At 41.5% G+C, this 12,110-nt stretch overlaps 1 protein-coding gene across 1 annotated transcript in view; it reads left to right on the forward strand.

Moving 5' to 3' along the window:
• The window catches only part of map2 (microtubule-associated protein 2), an 85,202-nt gene that overhangs the window by 62,148 nt on the left and 10,944 nt on the right, over nt 1-12,110 (forward strand). Inside the window, exons 9-16 of the mRNA XM_027291147.1 lie at nt 7-1,992; nt 2,311-3,045; nt 3,165-3,407; nt 3,859-3,996; nt 4,801-4,862; nt 6,432-6,573; nt 7,204-7,260; nt 7,585-7,892. Coding sequence (XP_027146948.1) covers nt 7-1,992; nt 2,311-3,045; nt 3,165-3,407; nt 3,859-3,996; nt 4,801-4,862; nt 6,432-6,573; nt 7,204-7,260; nt 7,585-7,892 — 3,671 coding nt within the window. The remainder of the gene's footprint in view (nt 1-6; nt 1,993-2,310; nt 3,046-3,164; nt 3,408-3,858; nt 3,997-4,800; nt 4,863-6,431; nt 6,574-7,203; nt 7,261-7,584; nt 7,893-12,110) is intronic.

The following is a 12,110-nucleotide window of genomic DNA, read 5'->3' on the forward strand; positions in this document are numbered from 1 at the left end:
TTTCAGCTTTGAAGATGGACTCAGACAAGCAGGGCAGCGAGAAAAGTGGTTCCATGAGCCCAGACAGCATTGGATCAGAGAAACGCCCAGAGGAGTTTTTTGAGCCCCAGGTCCAAGGGTTTTTTGCTGGTGAACGAGTTGTGCCAGAGAGCCCCACCATGGATATGCCATCCTTTGTACCCCCAATTGTTCAAAACCAAGCCAAAGAATCTGCCAAATCACTCACACTTCAGCCTACATATGGCGAGCCGATCACAGTGTCAGAAAAACAGCCGTCAGTGGAGGTGGTGGAGTTCAGCAGCATCGGAGCTCCTTCTGATTTCTCTTCAATGGGAGACAAAGTTCAAAGAGGAGACTCAACGAGAGATGCAACAGACAGATCTGGCATGTCAGCATATTTTGAAACATCAGCCATGGAGGTTGAGGAGGCCCCTCAATGTAAGGGTGAGGGTTATTACGAACTGAGCAGAGCTGGTGAAGAGAAGAGTACAGTTGATTCCACATCTAAATCAGAGGAGATCAGCTATAGCACACTAGCTGAATCCCAGGATAAACCAGAAACTACAGCAGAAGACACAAGAGTGTTCACCGTCCCTGACAGGAGTAATGAATGCAGGCTTTCCCCGGGTAAACTAGCTTTAGAGCAAAGGAGTTACTCACTTAACATCACCATTGGAACAATGGATCAAAGACCTAGGAACTTCTCCCCACTAGCCACAGATATCATGTCATACACAAGTGGAAGTCTAGATGAGTCAGCAGACTACCTCCCAGTCACTACACCCTCTGTGGATAAGCCTCCATCCTTTCCTCCCCTGATCTTGGAGACTGCAGCTTCCGTCACTTCAGATTCGTCATCTCCTCCAAGGACCACTGAACCAGTATCAAAACTCAGCCCTGAACCAGAATCACCAGAATCACCAGAATCACCACAGCCCCTTAAGAGCACCTATAAAAATGGTGGAGTGATGGCACAAGACTTGCCTGAGATGCTGGATCTTGCTGGTACCCGTTCCAGACTGGCATCAGAAAACAATGACTCAGAAATCACCAGAAGAAAGTCAATTCAAGCTGATGCTCCTGCTTTCACTGATGACCCACTGGCTAGCCTAGTTTCAGGTGAACTGAGTCCCAGAAAGAGTGAAAGCCAGATGGAAGAGATGGGCTATTGTGTCTTCAGTGAATATTCAGGGCCCATGCCTTCTCCTGCAGATGTGTTCAGCCCTACGAACACTTGTGCACAGGTCTTTACTCCCTCTGTCCTTGAGGAGAAAGTGGCCGAGCAGGCTAGGAAATTAGCTGTCAGAGACACATCAGTGGAGGACAAGAACCAGCCAACTCCAGGAGGAGTTGCTGATGTCACTGAAGACCAGAAGCAAGTAGAGAGAAAAGACTCTACTGAAGAAAAAGGCAAGGAGGTTGCAGATCATCAGCTGGATAAAACTGTAAGTGAGACACCACCCGTTCAGCCAAGTGAGACCTTTGTGACACCAACAGTCACTGTGACTCTAGAAGAAGGTGGGAGGTCCGACAGTGAGATTGAACGACAAGCCAGTGGTGAAGGCTCAGCTTCAGAAACTGAAATAGCCGACTACGAGAGGCAGATCCGCAAATTGGAGATGGAGGACAGGCCTCTGAGCCTGGAGGAGGAAAGAGAACTGCAGGAGCTTCGAGAGAAGGTGAAGCTGGTCCACCAGGAGGCCTATGAGGAAGTAGATGCCGAAGATGTGTACCAGCTGACCGGTGTGGCCAAAGATCGAATTGCCAGGCCTGTCAAAACATCGCCTACTTCGTCTGTGGAAAGCAACATTGATGATGACAAGCTGCTCTCCCCAGTGCTCTCACCTTCCAAACTTAAACAAAGAGAGGTTTATGGTTCCCCCAAAAGAGTGGCATCACCAGTGTTAGGAATAAACAAAGAGGAAAAAGAGAAAGAGGAGTCAGAAAGAAAGATGAGGGAAGCTCAAGAGAAGGAAGCAGCTGAGAAGAAAATAAAAGAAGAGAAAGAAGAGGCAGAGAGGAAAGAAAAGGAAATGAAAGATAGAGAGGAGAAGGAAAGAAGGGAGAAAGAAGAGGCAGAGAGAATTCTGAGGGAGGAAAAGGAAAGGGAGGAGAAAGAACAGAAAGAGCAGGAGATGAAAGAGAAAGAGGAGAGAGAGAGGAAAGAGAAAGAAGAGAGAGAAAAGAAAGAAAAAGAAGAGAGGGAAAAGATTGAGCAAGAGGAGAGAGAAAAGAAAGAAAGAGAGGAAAAAGAAAGGAAAGAGTTGAGAGAGAAAGAAGAGAAAGAAAGGAGAGAAAGGGAACTCAAAGAGAAGGAGGAAAAAGAGAAGATAGAGAAGGAACTAAAAGAGAAAGAGGAGATAGAGAAGGCGCGAAAAGAGAAGGAAGAGAAGGAGAAGCTAGAGAAGGAACTGAAAGAGAAGATGGAGAAGGAACTGAAAGAAAAAGAAGAGAAAGAGAAGATAGAGAAGGAACTGAAAGAGAAGGAGGAGAAAGAGAAACTGGCTGAGATGGACAAAGAGGTTGCAGACAAGCCTGAGGAGATACCAAGACAGCCAGAGGAAAAAGCAGCCACAAAGATTTCTGCCGAGACTGAACCTGTGCACACTGACACGGAGAAAGAGGAAGGTGAGGGAGACGTGTTAGAAAAAGCAGAAGCATTAGCGGGAAAGGAGATCCCGGAAACTCATGCTGCCATTGAATCAGTGGTGACAGTTGAAGATGATTTTATCACTGTGGTTCAGACCATCGATGAAGCGGAGGAGCCTGGACACAGTGTTCGTTTCTCTGCTCCACCTGAGGCCCAAGCCCTTTGTGTCGCTGGCCAGGAGGAAGAAGAGGAGGAAGAGGAATCTGTGGAGTTGGCCCAAGAAGCAGACATGGAGGCTGCTAGTCTAGAGGAGGTGGGTGACGTTCCTGAGACCTCTGCCTCTCCTGAGAAAGAGGCTCAAACTGTAGAAACTGAAGGACCGACAGAAAGCTACGATAGAGATGAAACCACAATGGACGACTCCATCCTGGACAGCTCCTGGATTGACACACAAGGTGAGATCTCTTCGACGGTTTGTTGCTTCATATTGTATCTCCTTTCTCCCATATTCTGCTTCAAATAAAATCATTTAATATTGTCCTGTTTTTTTCATGTCCTGTTTGCCACATTACAGATGACGATAAGAGTATGGCAACAGAGCAGATTGAGCCTTTACCCAGTGTGCTGAGCCCAGCCAAAAAGCCTGCTGAGGTCCAGAACAAGCAGACACAACAGAAAAAGACAGAGAAACAGGAAAAGCCAGTCAAACCAAAGGCAAGGGGAGGGCGGCCTAAAGGTCGAATCTCCACACCTGAACGCAGACCTGCCCGCAAAGAGCCTGTCTACATGCCCAAAGAGGAAATCAAGAAGAAAAAAGGTTCTGAGGATTTTGTTTTCCTGTTTGTTTCCCCTATTTTTAAAATATCGTAGCTATATATTATCACCATATATAACATGTATCCTAACTGCTGCTAAAATAATTGTAGTCCTTGACATAGAATTAAGATTATTGTTGACTGCTTGACATCATCACATACTGTACCTAAGTGGGGCTCCCTGTTGCTCTAAATTCACTAAAAACACACAGCATCTTGTGATGCATTGCTTACCTATACAACTGTTTGTGTCAAAAATCTGCAGACTTAACAACTCACTGACACTAATTTGAGTCAGCTCTTCTTAGTTCATTAAATAAAACAAATTAAAAGGGGATCTTATAAAAAAAAAGTTTATCCTGCAGCATATATTTTAACATGGTTCAGCATCTGTCTGTATTTATTGTTGTGTCTCTGCTTATGTTAATGTCAATGTTTCCTCTGATAATGTAGCTGTGATAAGGAGGTCTGAGCTTACCAAAAAAATGGACACTCAGACTCAATCCCCATCCAAGAGGACTGTGATGAAACCAGCTGTTCGCCAGACCCGGCCCACCCAGCACCACTCCTGTCCTAGAAGGAGACCCACAGGTGACACATTGTCTTGGTCTGTCACACAGGTGGAGCCACCAGAAAAAAACAGTTCCCATCACACCTTACCTCCACTGTCAGCCTCTGTTTGTTTTTGTTTGTCATTTTGTTTTTGAGCACAATAAAAATTGATAACCATACATGTTTCATTTGACTTCATTTATTTTCATTCACAATCTCTCTTTTTGTTCTTTCAAGAGCATGCTCTTTCATTCTACTGTTTTCATGTTCTTGGTGAGCTGCTTTGTCACATTAATATATTAATATTTTATTAATATTTCAAATCTTTTTAAAGTTTTTTGTTACCTACACAATGTTTCCAACCCCCTCTTTTTAAGAATTACATATTTACTTTTTCAATCACATGCAACTACTAATCCATGGTTTTGTTCTATGGGCCTGATAATGTTAAGGCTGCTGTTATGCTGCTCTGTCCCAGAGGCAGTTTGTACTTTATTTTCCCCTGATGGACTCAGTTCTGTGTCACTGATGATGAAAGCACAGTATACTGCTGCATTGCCCTAATTAGATTATTTTCCAGGGTCGCCTTACATAATGTAAAAGCTGTGTGATGTCTTGCCAAATCTTTGCAGAGCAGAGCCCTCATGGGGGCACCAATCCGCTCCCTCAGAACAGTCAATTTGTCATATAGCTTACCATGGCAGGTTTGGGAATACAGAGTTGTATTTTTATATATCTGTAAGGACAATCTCACTTTTTCCACTTCTGTGTATGACGGTTAAATGTGTTTTCTGTCCGTGTGTTCTAACACTCCTGTAATGCTTTTTTCTGTCTTTATCTCAGAGGGCCTGCCAGACAGTCGTCAGCCTCTTAGTGTTGCCAGACAGTCTCGGGACAGAGCATCGGTGAGTATACTCCACCGGCCCAACGATGGCATGACCTCTGGCACCAAAACCGCTTAGAGAAGAACCATATTGAAGTTTTGCTGGCAAACAGCTTGAATCACCAATTAGGCTTGCAGGAGGTCAAGTAAATAAATGCCAATCAGGACAAATCGACAGTGAAGGTAAAAACCAAAACAAGGTGACTAATCTTTTTGGTATCCTTTGGTATAAAGAGTCTTGAAAGAGGAGGCCTGGTAAACATAAACATAATGTGCACAGTTTAATGACATTGCATTATAGTATGTAATAAACCATTTTAAACCTTTACCTGCTGCCAGTATGGAACTCATAAACAAGTTGGATGATGCATCTTAATGCAGACACTGAAACATATAAACAGCATATTAATTAGGCAGAATAATTATCACTAGAATTAAGACTTATTAAAAGGCTCTTGTAGGTTTTTTTCTTGCAACTTCCAGAGCAACGTAATCATCGATTCAGATGTAGTGAGCCCTGGCTGCCCTCTGTCTATCTAAGCTCTGTACCCTGCATGGAAAACAGAGCATTCCTTTCTGTATCAGCGCTGTTAGTTTTTCTTTCTATTTTCTATAAAGAAAATATTATGTTGGTTGCTTTTGCTTTTTGCAAAATGTTTGCTATTGTTGCCTTGTTTAATGGGTTTTTTTGCGCAAGTGGGCAAGACAGATCCATTTAAAGTGTTTTTTTTTTTTTTTTACTGAGTGGGTGTTGAATCACCCCGTGACATTTCTCCAGCGACTGTGGTCGTGACTCCATTTTACTCCTCCACCATGGTAATGACAGTTATTGTGTCTAAAATAACACAGTTTCTGCGTTTCTTAAATGTCATGTCATCGCAGCATACTGTAAGTTTATTCTCTCACGTTGAGTCCGCATTATATTTCACTTTTGATTTACAGTCCTGCAACACATCCCTTACTGTGGTCTGCAGTGTTTACACGAAACTTTGCGTGTGCATGGTGAACAGTATTCATCACATTTGTGTTGTTCGTTTGGCATTTTGATGTCATACGTTTTTAATTTATTTCTGACATTTTCACAATGAATTTGCATGAATGGTTATTGTGATGGGCTATGATTAAAATGCTAAACAGACAAGATCTGATGTTAATATCGCACTCCTCATCCCACAAAGGATACATCTTGTGCATCAGATCTTAAAGCACTGTTATTTTCATTACTCTTTTGTCATGTGTCCTGTATTTTGGTGCCATGCTACTCACCCACCGGGCCTCATCGTTGTACCATCTCAGTGCCATGCCCATCGTATGCCACTAACAAAGATCCCCACCTCCATATCCAGAGCGACTGCCTCATTAGATAGACCTCGGCCATCTTCAGTAGAGCCTCAAGGCTCCCCAGTATTACAGAGACTCGTAGCCAAGGTAGGTGAATTGTAGCAGAGCACTGTGGCTGCAGGAGTTCTGTGGAAAACATGAAAACATACCTATAATTTGAAACCTGTCGTTTCAGCTTTTGTTAAAAATAAATCACACACTCGCTGGCCTAAGGATCTACTTCTTGTCTCTGGTGTTTGTTTCCTAACAGGATGGTGGGTCATGGAGCCCCGACACAAGGTCCTCCCTGCCGCGGCACGCCTCGATTCTGAGCCGCCGTGGATACCATGACCAGGAGGAGAGCTCTACCTCCATCACCAGCTCCGGCTCCACAGCTCCTCGTAGACCCACATGTAGGCTGCAGCCCCTCTAATCTATTCACTTCACAGAGTACAGATATTTAAGTGGTATTAGATATCAACTCTATCAGCCTCTAGTAAGAGCCAAACCAAGTTGCTTCAACCAAGATGAAAGCAATTATTGAACCAAGGCTGATAAATGATTTCTTGAATTTAACTAAAAAGAGCTCAAGTGCTGCCCAATTCCCTAGCTCGTGTCTGTTCAACTAGCTTCTGCGGCTTTCTTTCATCTGTCTTTTTGGGAAGCTCAAACACATTCCTATGAGTTTTATGTAGCCTGTATCTGCTAGTGTACTAGAAAGTTAAGTTTGAATAAAACATTTTAAACATTTTAACTGAGCAATGATATATTTTTAGCATTCAGCACAGCTTGAATGTATCAGTGGGAGGTGTACGAGGATGAAACAACTGTGCAAGTGACAATTCCTCGTGTCTCGTGTGATTCCAATTTAGCAGGAAATCTGTATGAGATTTGTCATGTAACTGCATATCAAAGTGTTTTTGATGTTCTATTCATGACCTGCCTTGCATTTGGAATCACACATGGACAACTTTTCCTCTTTCATTCTTCTCCCTCATCGTTTCCCTTTCTAAATCTGTAAACCCTTCTTTTCCTTCCTGCAGCGTTTCGCACAGAGATGAGAGCAGAGCATAGGACAGGACGAGCCCCCAGTATGACAGGTAGAGGGGAGTCTTTATACTTCTTTTACTTTGGTAGATGATTTAAATGATAAGTGATTTATTGTAGACACTTTGACATAGTCTATGTTTCCGTGTCATTAAATACCGTATAGCTGTGAAGTTCTTGTTTTAAAACACCTTGTGGTCTGAGTGAAAAGAAAAGTGGCATTAATCAGCACAGGAAAGACTGCTCTGTACTGGGTAGTTAATATCATTCTGATTTCCTGTTTAAAATGCAGAAATCACCAAAACTGGAGTTCAAATATATTTTCTGACAATTAAAATAGTAACTCCAAACCTCACCCTTATATTCCTCCCCACCAGCTACGGAATCTGCGCGCTCCCGTTCAGCTCGCAGTGGACACTCCACCCCCCGCACTCCTGGCTCCACAGGCATCACCCCAGGAACCCCACCCAGTTACTCATCGTCCTCAAGGACCCCTGGAACTCCACGCTCCCTAAGCTTGATTTCCCAGGAGAGAAAGGTGGCTGTGGTCCGCACCCCACCCAAGTCACCTGCAACGACGCCCAAACAACTCCGCATCATCAACCAGCCGCTGCCTGACTTCAAGAACATCAGGTCCAAGATCGGCTCCACTGAGAATATCAAGTATCAGCCGAAAGGAGGACAGGTGATGATCTTCTTCACTTCCCCCCAAACCTGTAGCTTATATCTAATTACTTCATGTCATATCTGCAATGTTGCATCCTATTTATAAAGAAGTTTATTACATGTACATGTAACATAAAGAAATTAAAATCTGTCTATAAATGTAGATATCGTCTGCATACCAAAAAACATTTTATTTTCTACCAGACTACATGCTGGATTCTGTCCTTAAAGCAACAGCCCAGGGTTCAGGGACAATAAAAATAACCATTTCTTTTTACAACAACCATGCCATATCTCTATGTATAGAAAAAAAAAAGCGCACCAAGGACACTGGCGAGCAGTGAATGTCCTGGTATAAATTTGTATCGTAAAATGTGTTAGTGTCTAACATCTTCTGGATTTCTCCTCTGCCTTGATACGTTTATTTCCCATGGCTCCTCTCTCCTACCTCTCTGCACTCATTGCCTTTTTTTTAGTGTCTTAGATACCTCTTTCCACTCTTAGTCCATCAATCTTTCTGCTGACTCACCAGTGTTAAAAGAACAAGGTTTGTTGTGGAAGGAAAAATGTCCATTGTTACAACCAGAAACACAGACTGCGTTTTTAATTAAAACGTTAATGAAGTAATTTAAAGAGTAAAATCTTTGCACATTTTTTCTTAAGTTGCAATGCATTAAATGCTAGTGCACCAGACAGAAGCAGACTTTAAAGATCTATAGAGGTTTATGTGAATGACTAGACAAGAACTTATTTAAATCAATACTTTTGATATTAACATTGATTTAGTTTAGTTGAGCAAGTACAGAATGGATACAGATACAGATAATTTAGTTGTTAGAACGGATACAGATAACAATGTACTCATTCATCCCTATTAATAACCAACGCCTAGCTGTGCAGTTTGCACTTTTAATTAAGGTCACTGTTTTGATTCACCAGTCGGTTTGGTTGATTGTCATTAGTACCCTGCAGCTGCTCCTGGCTAGTGTGCTCACTATATGAGTACTAAATTTGCCAGTGAAGAGAGTCAAGTGTGTAGCAGGACTTTGTGAACCAAAGCAGGAGTGAAAGGTGAGAAAATGTCCAACTTAGATTTATCAAATGGTATGAAAGAGGACTCCAAAGGGCTGTCCATGTTGCTCTATGTCTAATTGATGTATTCAGAAGTAGGCAGCTGTTTGGAAACAAGTTAACCATAGGCATTTAATGAAGGTTCTGTTGCTGTAAGGTTGATATAGACTCTATCTGCCTTCCTGTGGTCAAAAATAGCTCAAAGCAGCTTTATTAAGACAAAACGTGCAAATGTACCAGTATATGCCTCAGTGTTTTGTCAACACTACTGATCCTGAAAATAAAAACTGAGATGGTGATCTCACTATACTTTTTACTTTGACAAGATAAAAATCAGTCCTCTATGATGTCAAATGTGTCCTTATCTTATATCTAACCCCTAAATGTTACCATTCATAGGCTCCAAATTTCAACGAATAGAAAAGTGACCTGACTTGGACATCTCACTTGGTGTCAGAACCATGAGCAGCATTTTGTCCCTTCAGATTTTCGCCAAGCTCTGAGAACTGTAGGAGGGCAGTACTTCAATCAAACGAAAATCTGCATTTCAAATCCTGTTTTCTGCTGCTGCACAGAATCTGCATTAGCAGGGTGTTTGAGAGTGGATACCCCACAGTTTGACAAATCTAGTGTTCCAGCATGAGTCTAAAACACAAAGTCAGCGCTGCAACAGGAAGAATAGTGATGAAAACAGCAATGTGTCTGTAGCCATCACTTCTTACAAGCCTTTACTGATGACCTGATTAGAGTCTAAGCGTTAGGCTGACATCTTTATGACTTGCCAGTTTGCTGTGCTGCTCTGTGCAGTCAGCCACAAGATAGGAAGGAATCATGCTTCAAACGCCTAGCTGTCATCTATAGGAGAAATGGGGAAAGTGGAGTTTCTGTGCATGTTTGCATTTGTGTTTATGTGTGGAAGAAAATAAGCGGGCGTGCTGGGTCATAATCAGTTACTATGCTCTATCAAGGCTGGTAGCGTTGTTCCTTACATGCAAGTCTCTTTTTGAAGTAGAGGTGTCTGGAGGGTTCCAAACTCATCTTAAAATATTATATTAATAAATATTTATTCTCAACTTTTATTTTGGGCTTGTGTTTTTGCAGACAAAAGTTTTAACCTGATTAACTGCCAAGTGCCACATTGGAAGGCATTTTAGCTGTAGTCTTAGCTGTGGTTATTGAAGTGGTTGCACAATTTGTTTTGTGTTGACTGTCCTGTAAAAGTGTTAGAAGTTTTTTAAAGGATTTCTGTTGTCATAACCTCAGCTTGTTGTAAAGTTAAGTTACTACTTTTTAATACATTTGTTTCTTGTATCTATCTGGAATCAGCCTCATTAGTCTCGAAATCGTATCTCTCTTCAGAAATGACACGATAATTTGTTGGTTGATCTGAATGCATCTAAATAACTCTAAATCAGTTAAGGGTGGCCTACCATAATAAAACTGCACCAGGCATTAAACTGAAAAACCACCATCTTAGTGTTACAGCAACCTGCAGTTACACTTAAATATGTACATAAACAATCCTAAATTACAGTCAAGTATACTCCACCATAATGATTCATTAATTAATTAAAATTACAACCAATAGATTTAACAGCTGCCCCTAACATCAGCATTAAATCAGCTTTAATCATAATCATAATGTGAAAGTGTTGTTGTAGAGCTTCTCTCAGCTTTACAGAGATTTATAGCAAAGTTCAGCTCATTGTTCAGCTGTCCCGTCATTTTCAGCTACATCACACAGCTGTTTTCAGTGAACAAACTCTGTACTGCACCAAACAGCAGACAGACACAGTTCTCAAGTAGCTGGTGAAGTAGTGCATTTAACAGCTAAAGAGCCAGATATGTCCCTCAGAAGAAGACAATTCAGAGTTAAAGGGAAGTATAAAGTAAATATTGGACTTACATTCACCTACTGTACACAAACACATTTCTAAATTAATGATGACGTTTCTCCATACCTGCTAAATGTGTAAATTAGCAACTGTTTGCAATAGCTGCTTTAAAGGTGATGATGTGTCAGTGTTGTATTCACAGCTTCTTTCTTTTGCCTTCAAGTAGTAAAAAAAACATCAGTCTGCATTAGATGTTTAGCAGTTACAAAAGCAAACTTTTAAATTTCATTTCAAGTAGGTGTCCTTTACTGGAGGCAGATGTCACTTAATGTTTAGTTTTTGTCAAGAAAACCTTGAATGTCTTTACCCACAGCCTTACAGTGCATGTGTGTGCGTATGGGTGTCACCCCCTGGGTGGCGTTAGGTGTCTCAGACACAAACAATGATGGCAGCTTTCGTCTAAACACAAGGTTGACTGTCTGGGCAGAGTATTTGTCCTGATTCCCAAGCTTCTCTTTAAATGAAAATTTAATCTACCTCTTAAGGCAATGGATTTATGGTGTTTTGATGGGATGACTCAAGGGACTGAAAAAGTTATATGTATGTTTAATGAGATTCAGAAAGAAGTGTCTAGACAAACACTATTTGTGTCTCATTGGTGGATTTAACAAATAATTTATGAGACAATGTGATTGATAAGACAATGAGAGTTCTGACATTTTGAATACAGGATTACCAAGTGAGGCTTGTTCATATTGTGGTCATGTTATGAACCACAATATCTCTAAACTAGCTGATACTGTATAGTTCCCTGTTAATGACGACTGTAAATGCACTTGGTTTTTTTTAAATATTATAATAAAGATTATATTAAGGCTTAAAGTAATGTTCAAGCAAGGTTTTCAGCCAGTGCTTCCAGTGACAGGTGGGTGCCGACACAGTTGGCTGGTTTCAACAACCAGGCTTCATTTGGCCCACCTTGGGTCCAATCACGCTCCACATCTTTGCCCATTTTTGGATTAGCTGGCAGTTGGCAAAGCAAGGCACTGTTAAAAAGGTGACCCCCAGTGCCACCACACTTTGAGCTTGACATGGGCACATATCGATGACGTCACAGACACAATGTCCACATTTTATACAGTTGTCAGCCCTTATACCTTATACCGCCTGTGACTGAAATATTCCTGATCTACAACATTGTTTATGCGGTATATGGCTCCTTTTTCCACAGAAGAAATATGAAATACAGTCACGCTTTAAACTCATTTACCATTATTTTTCCAGTATTCTAGTTGCTCTTGAAGCTAAGCTTTTTTTAGCTAACATATAGT

Source organism: Larimichthys crocea, chromosome XVIII, assembly GCF_000972845.2.
Source record: "Larimichthys crocea isolate SSNF chromosome XVIII, L_crocea_2.0, whole genome shotgun sequence".
NCBI lineage: Eukaryota > Metazoa > Chordata > Actinopteri > Sciaenidae > Larimichthys > Larimichthys crocea.